At 44.6% G+C, this 19,916-nt stretch overlaps 1 protein-coding gene across 1 annotated transcript; it reads right to left on the reverse strand.

The window, feature by feature from the left end:
• Positions 1-1,634: 1,634 nt before the first annotated feature.
• Positions 1,635-17,690, reverse strand: LOC121615588 (HERV-H LTR-associating protein 1). The gene is made up of 14 exons (XM_041949975.1): positions 17,600-17,690; positions 17,337-17,393; positions 16,526-16,606; positions 15,352-15,435; positions 14,723-14,806; positions 14,564-14,647; positions 14,412-14,468; positions 12,849-12,929; positions 11,331-11,363; positions 11,151-11,240; positions 9,726-10,220; positions 5,318-5,474; positions 4,083-4,165; positions 1,635-1,678 (listed from the first exon to the last, which is right to left on the reverse strand). The coding sequence occupies exons 1-14, from the start codon at positions 17,688-17,690 to the stop codon at positions 1,635-1,637; spliced, it is 1,521 nt and encodes a 506-aa protein (XP_041805909.1).
• Positions 17,691-19,916: the final 2,226 nt, after the last annotated feature.

Below are 19,916 nucleotides of genomic sequence, written 5' to 3' on the forward strand. Positions count from 1 at the left end.
GGTGAGGTCCTCACAGGGGGACCCACAGACTGGTCTTTGTCCCACAGGGGGCTGGATCGGTGACCCTGGGGTCAACCTGGTCTTATCTGATCCTCCCAGGAGTTCAGATCAATGACTACCAGCAGGGAGGGGGGGGGTCAGTGAAGAAGAGGAGCTGCGGGTTTAATGATGGGGGGCTGATAGTGGGGCATTGTTAGGGACAGGTGCTTCTGTGGGAGGGGGTGGTCCAGATGTTTAAATGTCAGGTTACAGACAGGAAGTGGATGAAATTACAGAAAGGCTCACAGTACAGAAGTGCTGCTGTGTGTTCTGTGTGTCAGAGGTGGTTTTCGTACTTTTCTGCAGTTTTTCGTCCCGCTGCAGAGCACCGAGCACGTCACATGTCCTACCTGCATGCACGAGGACAGACGTGGACGCCGTGAGGATGGACGTAGTGCAGTATACATCTCTGCAAACAGCACAGGTTGAAATGTGCTGCACCAGGAAGACGGAATAAGAAAGAGCGAACGCTAAGAACTCCTTTAAGGCTCCTGGAGGCTAACTTTAGACTTAGCTTTGATTTGTGGCCGGTTTCACTGAGATAAAGTGTTTGACGATGAAAGGAGAGGCTGTTTGTCTGTAACGCCACCGTTCACTGCTCCTTGCAGCAGGTGAGAAGTGACCTCTGAACTCTGGGAGGTTCACTCTCAAACACAGAAGCAGTCTGTAATGATGCGAATAGAAAAAGCCTCAAAAGCCACGAGGTAAAAAAAAGCATCTGAGACTCTGAATCTGCAAACAGAAACAACAGATGGAGCGATTTCACCACCTCTGACAGCTTCAACACAACACACGATTGTGAGCAGAGAGTGTAGTGAGGTATTATTCTGTCCATCTCTTCAAACGCTACATCTTCATCTGAAATAAGATTTCTATGTAAAGTCTAAGATTTAAGTGGCATTTAAAGGAGCAGTGGGCAGGATTTAGAGCCATCTAGTGGTGACGTTGCAGATTGCAGCCAACTGAACACCTCTCTCTAGAGCCAGTGTTTGGTTTGTCCACTCTGGGCTCCTGTAGAAACATGGTGGACTCTGGAAGAGGAGCTGCTCTCTCTGTAGAGATGAAGACTCGTTCTAAGGTAACGACAGCATAAAGATCCTTATTTTCAGGTGATCTTGAATCTTGAATCTGATTGACGAGGACTTTCACAGAGATGGAGAAGATTATTTTATTGAATAAACAAAAGAAAATTATTTCTACAGTTTGTTTTAAATGTACCATCTCCTGTCGATCTTAGGGTCTGGCATTAAATATGTCTTTCATAAATAGTCCAGCATGTTCAGTCGACAAGCTTCTACACAGCTTCAGCTCCAGAATCCCAGATTTCCTCCATCCTCAGATTTTGGTCACAGTCAGTATTCTTGGCCCTAATAACTACATTACATCGCTGTGTGGATGATTAGACTTTACAGGCACAGATATGAAACGTGTCTGATGCCAGAGGAGTAAAACTGTGGTGTTATCTGATCATTTTCAGATCCCGAACTCGTCCCAACCTGGAAACCAGCAGCTTGTCCGGATGTTCCGGAGGTGTGCTCAGCTGTCACTTCCTGTGATGATGACCAGCTCTTTGTTTCTCTCGGCTTCCTCCCCGGTCACAGCTTATTGCACATCTTCGTCAGGCATCTCTGTTTCAGGTCTGTGGAGGGAGGGGGGGGGGGTTAAACCAGGTGACTGACACAGGAGGCCGATTCATCTGGCAGCCGTCGGCTTCATTTGCTTTCTCGCTTCAATACTCGGGGAAAATAACTGACAACATGGCTTTAATTACTCAAATTCATCTTTTAATAAGCAGCTGCTGCAGCTCTCTGAGCTCAGACGTACGCCGAGGTTTTGATTGTTCAGACGTAAACCCAACAGCTCTTTGCTGCTGCATTCACTCTGTCAGGTGATCTGAAGGGTTTCCAGAAATAAACACCTGCAGAACCTCGTTTCCTCAAGGTGCTTCGGCTAAAAGCTGCTATATTTAACGTATGTAAGTGGCCACAGGTACATTAAGCTGCAGGTAACCATAGTAACCTCACTGAAGCGTCAGGCTCCGTTCACAGTTAACTGACAACACACTGTAAAAGGTGGAGGAGGATTTAAACCCACGCAGCCTTCGCTGCTTTGGTCAGTGGACGTACAGAAGAGACCGTGACCTCCAGCGTGAGGGGGCCCGGTGTAAAAAGATGGAGGAATGTAACGTCACGACCTCTGATGTGCTTTGCAAACAATTAACAAACAACCGAAAACTGCAAGAGAGCAGGAAGAACATCTAAACGCTCAGCGGTGATTACTGTCCTGTTTCCTGTCCACAACTGGTCACGTAACCTATCCGACATAACCTGCCACAACTCTTGATCCCGAGTTGATGATGCAGATGAAGCATGTCGGGCTGAAACTATTAATCCAACACTGATCACTGATCAATTATGAAATCATCTCCTAACCATAAGTGCGAACATGAACTGTTTCCAGGTTTTCAGATGTGTGGATTTGTTGGTTTTCTCAGTCTCTGTCTCTCCTAAAGACATCAAGCTGGGCTCCAGGAAATCACATGAAGTCTTTTTATAAACTACATGATTATTTAAAAAAAATAGTTGTTAATGAAAATAATTGTTAGTTGAAACTCTGGACAGATGTAATTATTAACACCTTTAAAAAAAAACTAATATTCCTGAGCTCTGTGCAGCGATCAATCAAATGAAGCTCCCAGTGTGTAAAAATACAGACCGGGGGCTAATTAGAGCCGGAGGGAGGACTGATATGAGCCCTCAGTCTGGCCTGGGATCAGCGTGTCAGAAGCTGTGAGAGCGGCGGCGCCCTCTGCGACCCCTTGAGCCCATTAGCTCAGAGGATTCATGGCGGCGGCTCGAGGCTCCTGCAGAGCCGCCGCTCTAATGAGCTCCGATGCCGCCTCCCGGCAACGCGGCCGACGCGTCCTCATCAGCACAGGTGAGGGACGACGTGCGCTCCCCAATTATTTCTGACTCGCACGCTCGACCAACAGGACTTCCACTTAAAATGGGCATCGTCGGTTACTTATGACGAGTTTCAAAGCGCCGAGCGACAAACGAGCCGATGTGTTCAATGCTGTGGGGAGCCTGCATCACCTGAGCAGGTTCTGTTCTCCGTCCTCTTCACGTGTCTGCAGACGTACAGTTTAAAGGAGCAGTTTGAGTGAGAGATCGAAGAAAAACATCGGTTCTAGTCTTGCGCCTCTCCAGTAAACATGCAAACAGCAGAGGTCTCCGCTGGGTGGCGGGCAGCTCCACGGTAACAACGAGACTTCAGGAAGTGACGCACCGCCAAGATATTTACACCTCAGGTTTTCTACGGATTAAACAAATAAGAAATAAAACCTTCATCAGTGAGCTTTAGGTGTTTCCTTTGGATGGAGCCAGGTGAGTCTTTATGCTAAGCTAAGCTAACTGACCTCCAATTCCAAAACATTGGCACACCGTGTAAATCTACTCGACTGAAAACAGCACAAAGACAATATCTTTAATGATCGAGCTCATCAGCTTCATTGATTTCTGTAAATATCTGCTGATTCTGAATCTGATGCAGCAACACGTTTCAAACACGTTGTGACAGGAGCAACTAAAGACTGGGAAAGACGTGGAACACTCCAAAAACACCTGTTTGGATCATTCCACAGGTAAACAGGCTGATTGGTAACAGGTGATAGTATCATGGAGCGAGGATGGAGCGAGGTTCAACACTTTGTCAACACGTGATTGGATAAAGAGATTAACACCTGGACTCAGGTACACTTCAGGAAACTGTTGTCACAGTGTATAGAAACAGTTTCTGACTGGAGGTCTGCGCTGCACTGGTGCAATGTTCTGACATTTTTACAGCAGATCATCTCTGAAGCTCTGACGCAGCTCGTTGATCTCTGAGGTCTCAATAAAGCTTCACTTCAAAAACCTGAGAGAGTCTAGTGAAGCAGAGGCCGGCAGGTGACGAGGATCAGCTCTGACAGCGCTTTCAGAGACGCTGCGTTCGTCACCCGGGCCGCCACCGTTCGACCGTACCTGCCTCCACCGTCCACTTACTTCTGGAGAAGGAGACTCTCCGGACCCGCCGACACACCTCAGACGTGTGTTTTTCATACCAGATGTGGCTGTCGTCGCAGTATCTGTAACCAGAGAAGAAGAAGAGCGTCATCAGCATCATCTCAGCTTCACAGAAGCTGAAACTTTAGGTTTAAAGACTCAGAATGGTTAGTGCAGGTGTGTTCTTCAGCTGTAGATGTACTACAGCTGATAATTATCTGTCAGCTGGCTACAGCATCAAACATGGGACTGAAAAAAGACGGTGATCTGTGGGTGAAAGACGCCAAACATGAAGCTTTTTAAATGTTTCGGTTGCATATAAAGCAGCATTTAAATGACTACACCTCAAACACAGATCGGAGCTTCTTTACACTGAAATCATACGACTAGCACATTAGTGACGGGAGCAGTTGCACACCTGTCGCAGGTGTGTTTAGACTCTTTGAAACGACTGTCTTTACAGTTAAAGGCTGCGAATCAGTGAGTCTCTCTTTTTTCCAAATGAATCTTTTAGCAGCAGCCGACTGAACAGAAACATGAAGGTCCTGCAGTGTTTGGTTTGTCCGTTCTGGGTTACCATAGAAACACACAGACAGCAATTCTTATTTTGAGGTGATTATATGCAAATTAAACCGGAAATGCAAATATGACATTTCTGCCAACAGACGCCTTTAAATCCTGCACGCTGGACCTTTAACATCAACATGTAAGTTAAATTAAATCAACATGTTTTTAGACAATTTCTGTTTCATATATCCAACCATGTTTTTACAAATCAATGAATCCGTGAGCTAAACTGGGAGCAGATTAATGTTTGAATCAGCTCAGGAATAAATGATGTAAATATGTATTTCCTGTTCTTTGAGATGTCTTTCAGTGAAAAATGTGAATCTTTTGTGACTGAACTGTAGCAACAATCAATCGTCTCGAACAGAAACGTGTTGATCTTCCTCAAACGTTGGCTCAGCGCTGACGTCTGACACCCGTCCACATTGAATTAAAGGGATTGTTTGTCGATTTCCACCCAACACAACTCACCAGTAGTTTTTTTTTTTAACTCTTTCTAACTTTCTAGCTTTTCTAACTCAAATCAGTGAAAGTCGATGGAGGTAAATCTGTTAATCAGCGTTTTGCTTCTTCTTCTTTCTCGCTCGGCTCCTCTCTGCAGCATCAGTATCATTAAACCTGCGGCAGTGTCGTCTGGACGGTGAAATGTAATTTGCAGGTGTGGAAACCTTTTCATGCGCGTCTTGTGGCTGAAGGGTCTGCAGAGGCACTGAGAGAAGAACTTGCAGAGCTCGAGGACGCAGGGCTGCAGCTTGTGAGCGCCGACGGTCGTCACGCCGCCGGACGCCGAGGCGTCGCTCGGCCCCGGACGTCTCCAAGGACAACCTCTCGACAGACAGGGGGAGAGGGCGCGTCAGTCACCGCCGAGCTCTGTTTAAACCTCCGAACTGATCCCAGTTCACATCCTGCTCAACCACCAAACAAAAGCCTCATTAAGGTGTTAATTAGAGATAAAAGATGAGCACACAGGTAAAATACTGAAACAAAGACGTCTCAAAGCTCACAGCTGATTGGAAGAGTTAACGCACAGAATAAATCATCCTCACACCCCCCTTCAAACTCGCTCATTGTGTTCATTTTGCATGATGTCGTTTCAGTACTTAAACTTCTATGACAGGAATCAGTGGTGCTGACGCTTGTTTGGGAAACATAAGTTCGTCTTGGCGCTCCCCCAGCTGACAGCAGCAGGCTGAAACAGTGGTGGTCGGCGGGACGTGCATCGACGCTGCGGTGTGGGTAGAACGGGCATCCTCGGCGGCACGTGTCGACCCTCGACGGCACGCATCAAGGTGCCGCTGGTGTGCAGGATTACCCAGAAGACAACAGGCACAATGCTTTCAGGTGCATCAGAAGTCGCCCTTCAGTCCACAGCCCAGCTCGAAGCTGGTGAGACGTCTTACACTAACGCAACCCCGTTTCCAAAAGAGCTGGGACACTGTGTGGAGGCGAGTCGGACTGCAGGCCGGACTCTTCACCACGGAGCCGTGCTGCCGGAACACGAGCAGGATGTAGTTTAGCAGCGTCTTGCTGAAATAAGCGAGACCTTCCCTGAAAAAGACGTCGTCTACTCGGCAGCATGTTGCTCCAAAACCTGAATGTATGGTCCAGCATTAATGGAGCCTTCAACAACAATGACGAGCTGGACGGCCCCTCTCCTCTTCAGACCACAGGCCTTCAGGCGGTCTACAATGAGCTCAGGACTGGATCTGGTTTCTATACGGTTTCCTCTTTGCACGGTAGAGGCTCAGCTCTTTGTGGCTGCACAGACGATGGTTTTTGGAAGTGTTCCTGAGCTCATGCAGTGATGATCCTGTCGGTTTTCAGCCTTGACGAACAGTGAAATTCCTCCGTTTCAACATTTGAAGAACATGACGTTTCAGTGTTTCCAAATCATCACATTCTGTTTCTATTCGCGTTTTACAAAGCGTCCCAACTATTTTGGAAACTGGGTTGTAATTACCAGTTTCTGACTGGTAAATTTTTTCGAAAGCTACGATATGAACGTTGCCACTTGGTGAAGGTAATTAAACCCAAATTTGATAGAGTCTGTTTGAGCTAAATGCTAACATGAGCATGCTAACATCCCCTCGACAATGTTAACTTTATGATGTTTCAGAAATCACAACGTGCACCATCTTATTTTGTTAGGTACAGCCGAGGCTGCAGTTCTTCTGGCGTTAAATCAAAGAGCAGGAATGTTGAGAACTGAATGGCAGTTTGTCTGATAGCTGAGTTTCACAATGCAAATCTTTATGAAAAATATGATTTTTAAAAATATTTCTACATTTCACATGACATTCATTGACAATGAGCACTCAGACCTACAGTATGCGTCACATTTTAACTTCAGAAAGCCTGCATACTTTTGTGTCTGTCATTATCGTTATCATTTATTCATATATGATGAATTCAGTTTGCACTGATCTTGTTAAATGACGTGTTTTGCCGGAGTTAGATGGTTGATAGTTGAGAAGCTTCACCATCAGCCTCCACATCACGCTGAAAACCTGCAGAAAACCTGCATGAAAGCAGCGAAACCTTGACGCGCACTGATCCGCGTGCACAGATCAGCCGTTCATGGCGCGATGGACTGAAGCTTCTCAGCGTCCGCAGAGCGGCGCAGACAGCAGGGAAATGCAGCTGGGCGACAAACACTCAGTTTACTGCACACTAATGACTCGGTGACAAATTGCACAGGATGCTCCGGCCTTCTGTTTGTTGCCAGGCAGAACTCAGCGGGGGGGCAGCTGCTGCTGTGAGATGTTACTGCCATCTAGTGGTTTTGCTGGGAAATAACAAAATATTAAACGTGGTGTATCTTCACTGTTTGCTGGTGACTGTTGAATGTGAATATTCACTTTCTCTTACATGGATTTAAGCATCATTTGGATGAGAAGATGATAATTTACTGATTTACTTTGTTAATTAAATCTATAATTAAAAAATAGGGCTCTCTACAGTGCAATGATTATTAGGAGAGGTGATGATTATTACAGTAGTTTAATAGTTTGCTTGTTGCATTTAGTTTTTTAAGGTAATATATCTATTTTTAATTTCCTTAATTAATCCCCAAAGGACAAACTAAATTAGTTTGGCGCCCAAGCACGTGTGAAATACTCCAAAAGCCTCATCTACCACAAAGATGTGATTTCTTTGCACATGGAAAATAACCACATTCATTACAGATGTATCGTGTATCGCGTGTGTTTATACACATGTGATGAATTCATGTTGTTTTTTGGTAAATAACTGCACAACATAAAACTGCCCGTTTGTGTTATTAATACGAATATTAACAAAATCTCATCTATTAACTCAGCTGGACTTGGAAACCATGACTTTCTCATTTTACATAGCTGTTCAGCATTAGCTTTAGCACATTAGCTTTCCAAATATGAAGGCAGCTCTTAACTTTATGATACATAATTTAAGACTTCATCTTCCCTCTTCGATCGTGAGCCGCACAGATGATGCTGTTGCTGTGTTTTTTGTTTGTGCTTCAGTTCCTTTCTTCACCTGCAGGGGTCGCTCTGCCCAGCTGACGGGCTCATTGATCATGCAGCAGACAGATAAAAGCTGAATATTTGGCCTTAATTTGCTTTTAACCTTTGCAGCTTAAAACCATCAAAGCTTTCACATGAAGGGGGCTGCGCCTGCGTTACCATAGTTACTATCTTAGCCTCCAGCATGGCTCTCTCTCTCTGCTTCCTGTGCTCACTCACACACACACACACACAGAAATGACGGGGAATGGATGTGATGTGATGTGATTACGGTTGTTTTCTGAGAGCAGGTCAGCAGTCAGAGTCAAAGTGTTCCTGCAGAGCACATTTACAGCTGCAGCCAACAGCCTGTTGACAAAAACAGCTCCAATTATCTGTCATGGATACTTAAACCTGCCTCTCTTTAAATCCACGGCCGTTTGTCCTAATTTTGTTTTATATTTACTGGAGGATAAAACACATCACAGTGAGCGTGTGTTCATGAGGAACAACAGAACGGGCTTTACAGGGCCTCAATTTATGCTTTCCTGACTAGTGACCCCAAAACCCTCCCTGCCCGGTGCACGCTACAGGATTTCCACTGCCATAATGACAGATTTCACCGATTATCAATACTTGAAATCACAAGCACGCTCACACCAGACAGTCTGGACCACACACAGGCCTGATGGAGAACATGTCCCATCCCAGGACCCTCTGACAGCACCAGGCAGCTCCGTCAGCGACAGGCTGCTACACCCGCTGCGCTACGTGAGCAACCGAGAAACGCTATACTGGCCGAGCTTTGCGGAGCTGCAGACTGGACAGGGCTCTGCCATCATTTCATCGTTGGCAGCCATGTTTCTGTTCCACACCAGTAGGCAACACTCGGCTGGTGACGCTTCCCAGTCAGCTGCTGTCATTGGCTGGAGCAGATCTGAACTCTGGGAGACTCTGATCCATTATGATTATGTCCGTAAACCCCTCACAGTACAGGTTGGGGCAGATAATCTCACCAAGAAATTGTCAGGAGGAGCAGATTATCCTGTAGTGTGGGGCCAACATTAGAGAGTCAGTTAATATTTTGGGTGAACCTGCAGACTGCACATAAAGATGGATGATGTGCCTCCACTACCCCCCCACTGCACAAAGATGAAGGCAACAGGTCCCAGACGGGGGTGCTGCCATCTTGCACTGACGACGTCACTTGGACCGAGAGTGCAGTGCTGATCAGGGGATGGAGCCGGGGCATCGAGGGCCCGCCCACACACCTGCCTGACTCAAGCTGTCAATCATGATGCCACACCCCTTTTTATAGCATCAAATAACTAATTAAAAAGCAAAGTTAGCAGAAAAATGAACACTTGGACACACAGCAGCATGACAGGAACTAATAATAGAAACCATCTACAGAACAAACTTATTTGATTTTCTTTGATTTTTGATTTTGCGCCACCAGGGGGCAGTCAAGAGGTTTTTGCATGAACTTTGGGGGGTTGTCATGTCTTCAACAGTTGAACCTAGTCTTTAATTTGTGCACCTGACCAGAGCTTCACTAAAAGCAGACACCCACACTGTCCTGAGAAATCTTTACCTGGTTTTTCCACAGGCTTGCTGGGTGTTGTAGTTCTCCCGCTAAGAGGCCCCGTAGTCCTTCGAGGCACCGTCAGTCCAGTTGTGGGACGGACGGGTGAAAGTCTCGTCGGATGAACTGTGGAAGTCGTGTGCTGGGTTGTTGTACTTGGCTGGTGTGTAGCTGCGGTTAGGCGGGTCGGACTAATAGCTGGCGAGAAGGTTGTGGGTTTGGTTGTGGTCAGCTGGGTTACGGCGGTTGGAGCTGCAGCTGCTGTAACAGACGCGGTGGTGACTTGCAAGGTGGCGGTTGGCTGCGTTGGCGCGGTTGGTTGTAAAGTTGTTGGTCGTGCTGTCGTCGCTGCCTGCGTTGTTGCTTCCTGTGCCGTCGGCGGCCCGTCGGCTGAAGTCTGACTCCGTGGCGTGACGGTCGCAGGTTGTGGAGTTGTTGCCAGCGGCTGGGCGGTGCTGATCTTCGCTGTCGTTGCAGCTGTTTCCTCCACAGCTGTTGGTGAAACTAATCAAACACAGACGAGGACAACAGATCAGTTTTCTTACTGCGATGAGGTGGAGGACAGCCCGACACTCAACCTTTTCAACTTTTCAAGTCGATCTTTGGGTTTCGGACTGTCGGTCGGACAAAACAAAACATCTGAAGACACATTTCAAACTGTGACGAGTACTTTGAACTTAAACATTTCATTGAAAACTTGATTATATATATTAAGACTTGCAGCCATGACATATTCAAACAAGTATGGGCTGTTTCACACACGCTTTTCTTGTTTTTATTTCTTTATTTTGGTGGTTTTTCCCCCTCACACAGGTCCATAATTCCCTAATTCCCTAATAATGTCACAATAATTGGTTATGAATTTCCCTGGAAAGATTTTAGGGAAGCAAAAAAGCACAAAAGCAAAAATCTGAAATTTTTCTACTGAAAGAAAAACATCATAATAGTGACGATAATAATGAAAACAATAATATTCATATATAAAATTGGTTTAAATGAACAGTTCTTACAAGGAAATCTGAAGTTTTCCCATTTTAATTACAACAAAATGACATTATTGATTTCCCAGGAAACTCCCTGATTTTATTGGGAAACTAATAATCATTTACAGATATGTAAAATAAAGCATCAGTGAAACGTTCTCAGTGGGTCAGTGTGTAAGTTTAGTCTAAAAAATGTTCTTCAGTCTGTCTTTTACAAAATAGATCATGTTTTTCGGTACTTTTGCGATCACAGTAAGATCTTATCAGAGATGGAGGTGACAGTTGTTGACTGTAACTGGACATGATGTGTGTGTACCATTAAATAGCCTGTAGTCCTAATAAACCAGGAGCTTATTTCTGTTGAATATTAGACTCCAGGTCCGCGTCTGCAGGAGTCAAAGCCTGAATAAAGCGAACCAAACACGAGCGGCGGCCTCCTGCAGGGACTCACCGTGTGCCGTGGAGTGGACTCTGCCGGTTAACACTGAGCTCATCCCAGATGGAGAGACGTGACTCAGATTCGTGGGAAGTTGGTGCCATTCTGAGGTTTAAAATAGATCATTGGAAAGAAGAATTAGACGGCTCTCGAGTGTCCAGAAGGAGACAACAGATGCTCCGATGAGCTACTCACCGACAGGCAGTCTGATGGAGGAGACGTTACCGACTTCAAAAAGAAGGAGAACGGTTCGATGAAAGGCCAGAAAAGATGGAGAACAGAAAGTTTATATCTGCAAATAAACTCTCCAAAACATGACTGGGCTGCACAGATCATCTGTAAACACCACTAAAATGTAAAAAAAATGTCTTAAATAGTAAAGACTGCAGTAATGTGATGCAAAAACATCAAAGCTATCAAGGCTAACAAGCTAAACAGGAAGTCTCCGTAGCATCGCAAGCTAACGTTACCTGTGACTTTAATGACAGTTTCAGGAGACGAAACTATGCAGCTTATTAAAGTGAAAGATCTTTGTAAATGTACCGTAGGTATTCATTAATCTGCATCCACGGTGAAAGAACAGTAGCTTCTGCAATTAGCTTAACCTAACAACAGGTTTGTTTAGTCTAATGTGGCATAAAATTTCTAAACTGATTTGAGGGATATTTTTATTGTTTTTGTGAAATGTAATTCAAAAAGTTTCCAGTTTATATCCACATCCAGAGAAATTTAGCCAATAAAAAGACTTTTCACCCTAAACCTTAGCTGGAGCAAGCGGCTAGCTAACGTTTGCACCTGGTGTACGCATTAATTAACATTTAACCTGTACGACAGGACTAGCTTGTGGTGCAACCTGTTTTAATTTAGTGACACATAAATGTTAAATCTTACGTTGTCTTATTGCTAGAAGTTAAAAGAAGTTTAAACGCGTCGACGCGTCGAACAGGTAAGATTTCTGAAGGCGAAATCCTCCCACTGTTCAAATGTCATGGCATTGACACGCCTCTTTCCTTTGGGACACCCCAGCTTCAAAAGCAGCCACAAACCAGCCCAAACTACCTTAAAATACCAAAATGCACATTAAGAAATGACGTCACTTCATCTGATGCTGAGGGGAAGAGTCTTCAGTGAGACCTGAAACTGCTTTTCTTTTGTTTTTACACTTTCTTTCTGCCTTTTAATTCACTAAATCGTCCTGATTTTCACCTTTTCGAGGACTTTGAGCAGCAAGAAAAACCTTCTGCAAAGTGTTTTTTTTGTTGTTGTTGTTGTTTTTTCTGACCTTTTCGGTCTTTATTTGTCTTGCTGGCCTCTAAAATCCATCATCCTCCTCAGGCTTGAACCCTTCCAGCTCTCTCTGCCCCGCTGAGATAATCAAATCTCTAAAGTCGTCTTTTTCTTCACGACAACCTTAGAGGTCCCGAAAGGTCGCGTCTTTGCTTGATGTTAGCTCAGAGAATTTAAGCTTCTTCCACCATCGGCCTCACCGCAAAAATCCCTCAACAGCTTTCGAGCGTGTCCCCTTCTCATCCCGCCCTCGAACGACTTAGCAGTTATTTATCTCAACAACACAGTTGTTTTCCTGTGTAGTGTTGGCGAGTTAAATGTGGCATCCTGGATCCAGGATCTGATCTTATGAGGGTTAAGTTCTGGCTCTATGCTGAGGCGATGCTGCCCTCTGGTGGTGTTGCTGCATATTATCAGTGAACAAACCTCTGTGCGGCCCTTCCATGATGGTCTGGTTGAAGAGTGGCGTGATGGAGTCGACCTCCCACAGCTCCGGCAGCTCTCTGCCTGGACAAAAAACACACATCACATTCCCACAATGACTCTCTGAGGAGCATCAAACCCCTTTAAGACCAGGTTTGGATTTAACTGGATCATACATGATATCTGAGGGGAGTTTAACGGATTGGTTAATATCCTACAACACATGCCTCTGCTCCAAACTCCAACAGCGTCTCTTTCTACGCAGACTGGGGGTCTGTGTAGTGGAGCAGAGGATCATGCTGCTCTTCTACCGGGCTGCAGTGGAAAGTATCATCAGATACGGCATCGCGGCCCGGTACGGCAGCCTGACCGTGCAGTCGAGGTCACGGATTGCGGGTCTGGTGCGGACCGCCGTGAAGATTGCAGGGGTCAGGAATCATCCTCCCCTCCAGCTGCTTTATGAGTGGTCCGTCACCAGACTGGCACAGAAAATCGTGTCTGACCCGACTCACATTTTACACCACGAGGTCCAGCTCCTACCTTCCGGCAGGAGACTCAGGGTCCCCAGAACCAGACTGAACCGCTACAGGAACTCATTCCTGCCGACATCCATCAGCCTGCTAAACAACCAACAGTACCTCTTAGTGCAATAAGATACATGGAGCAATATAATCTGTTTATATCTCTCTTGTATATAGGTGTGTATATGTATCTATATATATATACATATATATATATATACACACACATATATATACATATATATGCATATATATGTATATATATACATATATACACATATACATATATACACATATACATATATATATACATATACATACATATACATACATATACATATATACACATATATACATATACATATATACACATATATACATATACATATACACATATATATATACATATATACATATACATATATACACATATATGTGTATATATATACATGTATATATATACATATACATATACACACACATACATATACATATATACACACACATATATACACATATATATGTATATATATACATATACATATACATATATACATATATATATACACATATATATACATATATACACATATATACATATACATATATATACACATATATATACATATATACATATATATACATATATACATACATATATACATATATATACATATATACATATATATACATATATACATACATATACATATATACATACATATATATACATACATATATATATATATATATATATACTTCTGTGAAGTATGTCACTGCTGTACTTTCTAAATTGGTTCTTTCCCGTGGTATTTATTTATTAAAGTATGTCTTATCTTATGTAAATACAGATTCAGTAAAATGTTTTCAAACCATTTGCTTCACTGATAATGAAATATATCTAAATTTATATCTAAATGTTTAGGTAAAAGTTTAGGTGAAATCTGTTTATGTTAAATCTGTTTTACAGGTACGTCCACATGACGACGGAGCATCAGTGTGAAGCTGCACGTGGTTTCAGACAGATGCACCGAGCTCCACTTACCCATCTTTCCTGCCATCACACAGATGTAAATACAGTCCGAGTTGTTCCTCTGGCTCACTGAGACACACAAACACACAACACTATGGTCGATTATCACACAGTGCAGACAGCAGGCGTCGTATCATACAGGTGCCTGACAGACGTCCACCCACCTGACAGGATGGAGGCAGATTTGAAGAGCTCATGCAGGTAACTTGTTGAGTTTCCCATCACGTCCAACAGGATGGCGGTGAAGTCTGAAAGGCCAAGTGAAAGAGGTCTGAAGCAGGAGCGAACACTTAAAGTCAGACCAAACGTTTGAATCTGCTGACCTGTCAGATCGTTGGTCTCGTTCGTGACGCAGTAGCAGAATCTTCTCCTCAACTTGTTGCTTTCTATACTTCTAATGCTGGAAACTACAACACACACACACAGCAGCGTTACAGCAGATCACATCAGTCCAGAGAGTCCGAGTCAGCATCAGGTGGACCACAGGTTCCAGAAACAGCTCCTGCGCTTCATGTCAAGTTAATTCTCACTTTAAATGAGTATTTCTGAACACTGACAGACCTCAAAACAGCTTTTCTGAAACTGAATTTAACAAATACAGCGGCGTGATGCTGTGTTTGATCTGTTGCTGTTTACCATTTTGAATTCAGCAACACAATAAACTGCACTGTTCATTTATTTTTATGTAAAAAATAAATTCAAAGAAAGAAGTTTTATTCCCTTTTCTTCAAAATGTTCTTTTTCTGATTTCACTAACACTAATTAAGTCTAAACATGTGCAGAGGATCAGCGTGACAGTGAATGTTCATCACATGCAGTTACAAGCCCCCACCACTAGGTGACACCACTGACAGTTAAACCCATCATAGAGGTGGCTCCAGTGATGCTGCCACTAATAACACATTCAGATCACAGTTTCATCTCTGCAGAGGAGGAAGAAGTTAATATTTACTGTTGTAGACCAACAGGGTGAGTTTATGTAGAGCCAGAGAGCTGTAGGACGTCACACTGAGGAGGGAGAAGAGCTGCCGGGAGCCTGGAGGACGAGAGGAGGCACAGGAGGAGCATCAGCTATCATCTGCTGAACAGCACGTTTTTAACGTGGTGGTTATCGTGGTTCAATCACACTTTCACAGTGAGCGCTCGCTGAGCTGCGGTCAGATTTACAGCTGAACATCGTCCAATACAAATGAGTGGAGGAGATCTGCTCCAGGTTCATCGCACAAGAGCAAGAGGAGCCCATGACTGATGCGAAGAAGAAAAATAACCTTATCAGCAACATGTCAACAGTCAGAAATGTGAAGTTTCTACTGTCTGTTAATAATCTGAAGCTCAGAACATGACCGGGACACAAGATTTAGTTCAAGAGGCAGTGACGAGGAGGACGTGACCAATCACGAGCTTTGTCATAACCTAGAGTATTTTAATCTAAATGTGACTCTGCAGGTTTTCTGTTCTCTCTAGTTCAAGTACATGACACACGGTAATGAAAAACATGTGTGTCACATTTCCAGCCTCATCTTCAAGATAGATTTCCTGAACAGTGAATTTGTTTTTACATTTCTGCTTTACAGGACAGGATTTATGAGTACTCCTGTGTACATATACCACATACGAACCCTCTGAGGACGCACTCAAAGTGACAAAATGTAAAAAAAAAAATGTACACTGTAAAAACTGGTCGGCAGGTAAACATCCAGCGTTTTCACCTTCACCTCCTGCAGCGCAGACAGGTTTGGTTTCGCTGCTGAAACGATGAAGGCCAGCAGACATTTTTAGCTCGACTTTGCAGAAACAACGTGACTTAACCACAAGTTTTAGTTGAAACGACATTTTTCTCCCAAAGAAACAGTCTGAAAACCTTGTTCTGCAGATCAGAAAGGTCACGTCTCGTCGCTCTGAGCAGCACAAACAAAACCTGACGTGTCAAAGGCAGGTTAAACCTGAAGCACCTGAGCCGCACGTCTGAGCTCCTTTAAGGCTGACGTCTCGAGAGACGAGGCGGTCCTGCCTGCAGTTTGACCTCTGCGGGACGAGCGAGGAACAGCTGCGCTTTAATTACGACGTACACGAAGGATTTACAGCTCAGAATTGATCTCCACATGAATGATATTATGACAACGTACCCGACTGGCTGGTATTTATTAAAGTATTGACCAGGGGGGTGAGGTCGATGGCAGCTGGATCGATGTGCTCTGCTGGGAATTCTGGGAAATAAAGCAGACAGTGAAGTCAGTGGGAGCTTTTTCTGGTTTTAATCTCTATTATGGAATTAGCAGCATCAGCAAAACGCGGCTGTTCGACGGCACTAAAATGACAAAAAATCAACAGTTACCCAGAGGAATTAGCCCCTCTGAAGAAGACGAGGGCAGCGGAGGGTCGACTCTCGTATACTGAGCTGAAACTGACTTCTTATCCAATGTAATTTAGCCGTCATTCAGCCGAGGCGACACCAGAACACAAACGCACCGTCCTCTACATGTGAGGTCGCTTGTTTCTAATGAAATCTGATGGTTAAAACATGTAGTTACTCCATAATTATCTGTCACTGTGTGTATTTATTGATGTAAACCCAAACTAGGATGACAAGAATTGAGGCTGGAGCGGCCTCAGCGGAGGTGTTTGCTTTCTACTCTCCTGTCTGTTATTTTATTTCATGTATTTCATCATTTAGCATCGCTTCTATCGTGATGAACGCTGGGAGCAGCTTCACGGCGAAGCCTCTGATGAACAGAGTTATTCCCAGTAGAAAGGTTGGGAAGCGCCGACTGCTGCAGCTTCACATCATCATGCCGAGACAGAGCTGAGAATAATTAATCAAGTGTAAATTACTGGGCTGTGTGTGTGTGTGTGTGTGTGTCTTTCTCACACGTGTCAGTAGAAACAGGTGCATTCAGTGATGCAAACAGCGTGGAACAAACACACAGGTGAGGCTACCTGTGGAGTGCGGGATGTCTCGTCCGTGTCTCTCGTCCTGCCGTCTGTCTCTGAACGCTGTCAGGAAATCAAACAGAAACTGGGTTCACGAGATGTTTCTGCATCAGCTGTTTGTCTTCACACCTTCGATCATTTCTGCTGTTATTCGTTTTCTCTTTAACTGAACTGGATTTGAACTGTTCTGCTCGTTGCACCGATACGAGACAACAAACGGCAGCTGATGAGGTGGCGAAGGAGAGCGAGGGCGTGTCAGACTGACATACCTTGGCTGAAGAAGATGAGGAGTAGGATGGTAGAAACACAGGTTAGAAAACAGAGGCGTGGACGCTGTGGGGCTCGCTGTCCGCCCGCCATGACCCCGCTGAAGCTGAAAACACAAAGACACTCAAACCGGATCAACCTGTCCTCACTCTGCGGTGCTGGTTTTTGCTCGTTTGGACTCGGCAGCTTGTCCCTGTGGCCCGTCAGGCTGTGTCCACACCTCTCAAAGCAGTGCTGCCTGCGGGGCTGCAGAGCGTGAAGCTCCACACTCACAGCACTGCTGCAAACACTCAACAAAAATCCTTTCATATTTACAATTTGACTTGCATGTAAAAATAAAGATATCATAGACAGTCCATGAGGCGCCAGGAGGGGAAACCTGGGCTGAATTCCTTCCCTCCAAAGAAAAATATGCCTTTAAATTCTGAAACTCCCTCAGTTTCTATTTGTTCCTGTCTTCTGTCTTATTGGGGCAGTAAAATGTCATCACATCCATTCAAACTGCAGGAAAACACACAGTGACAAACGAGGAAGTGCATCCACTCTGCTCAAATATAGATTTCAATTAATATTAGATGCAATCAATCCACTCTGAGAGCACCGAGCAGATGGTGATGTTTTCATATTAATCTGAGAAAATGCATGAATTCAAGGGGACCAATGATTAAACTGGTGGACTGAAACAGGTTTATATGCAGAAATGAGTCCACTGAAGGAGTCAGGCTCGATCTGAAATACAGAGCTAAACTGAGCTGAAAGTTGCTGCTGAAATCAGCAACAAGCTATTAGTGATTTATAAAATGTTTTCATTGTAAAGCCTCTAATGTACTGACAGTAAACAACAAACACACCTCACCTGTTCCCTGAATCCTCCTGTAGCGGTGCAGCACTGCAGCATCAAACCTCGCCCCGTGTGTCACACACCTGCGCTCAGATAAGGATTAAACGATGCCTGTTTCCCCTCTGAACAGCAAAAAAAACCTGACAAAACACGGTGTCTGGCTGCAGGCTGGGCGCTGATCCCTACGCCTCCAGCTCCGCTGCAAGAAATGTCCAACGTGAAGCCATTCACTGACCCCAGTTCAGCTGAAATTCACATGCACTCAAGTTTCATTTGGAGCAAACTAGAACAATTAGTGGATTCAAAGTGGTGATCTGTGATGTTTCTGTCCTGTCTCCATCTTTAATGAGCAGCCTTTACTGTTTACATCAGCTGTCAATCAAACAGGATGGGCGGTGCTGTGGAGCGTTCTTCCTCAGTGATTAAGAGTCAGTTCACTTCCCAGTAATAGTCTGTGTTGAGCTGGATTTCAGCGTGTAGTCAGGACCTGGTCACACTGAGTCCTTTACATACAGTCAGCATCGTTTAACATTTAACTGTTAGCATCGCTGTGTTGATGTTTCAGATCACAAACCCGCGGTCCACCACATCTGTGCAAATGTCCTGTGAAATATTTCATTCTGTTATTATCTGGATTCAGTTAGTTTCTCTGAACACAGTCTGACAAACAGTGACTGTATTTCCATGTAGAAGATGGTCGGTGTCGCTTGTGGTGAAACGTGAGACCAGCCTGAAGCTAACAGCAGCCTGAAGCTAAAACCAGCCTGAAGCTAACAGCTGCCTGAAGCTAAAACCAGCCTGAAGCTAGCAGCAGCCTGAAGCTAAAACCAGCCTGAAGCTAACAGCTGCGTGAAGCTAAAACCAGCCTGAAGCTAGCAGCAGCTTGAAGCTAAAACCAGCCTGAAGCTAACAGCTGCCTGAAGCTAAAACCAGCCTGAAGCTAACAGTAGCCTGAAGCTAAAACCAGCCTGAGGCTAAAAGCTGCCTAAAGCTAAAACCAGCTTCAAGCTAACAGCTGCCTGAAGCTAAAACCAGATTGAAGCTAACAGCTGCCTGACGCTAACGGCAGCCTGTTAGCTGAACATTTCATGGTCACATGTTTCGTCATACCTGCTGGAGGACTCAGTCTTCATGTCCACAGCGGCTCATCTTCTCTTCAGAGGACTTACAGAGTCTGCTGTGACCTCCCATCAGGAAGCTGCTGTCCAATCAAATGCTTCTGTCCAATCAGGCCTGTGAGTGACACCTGGACAGATCACTTTGTCCTTTTCTTAACTTTAAAGTGTCTTTAGCTCCTGTTTTCTGTCTTTTATGTCTCTTCTCTCTGAACCGCTGTTGAAACACGGTCGGTCGACGCGTTTCATGATATTTTACATTCAAAGCTTTTATGGTTCCTCGATGGAAGAACCCACATCCCATAAATCTGCTCTGGAACTCTTCAATCACTCGGCAAACGTAAGATCAATAACTTGTATCAA

Source organism: Chelmon rostratus, chromosome 12 (genome assembly GCF_017976325.1).
Source record: "Chelmon rostratus isolate fCheRos1 chromosome 12, fCheRos1.pri, whole genome shotgun sequence".
Classification (NCBI taxonomy): Eukaryota; Metazoa; Chordata; class Actinopteri; order Chaetodontiformes; family Chaetodontidae; genus Chelmon; species Chelmon rostratus.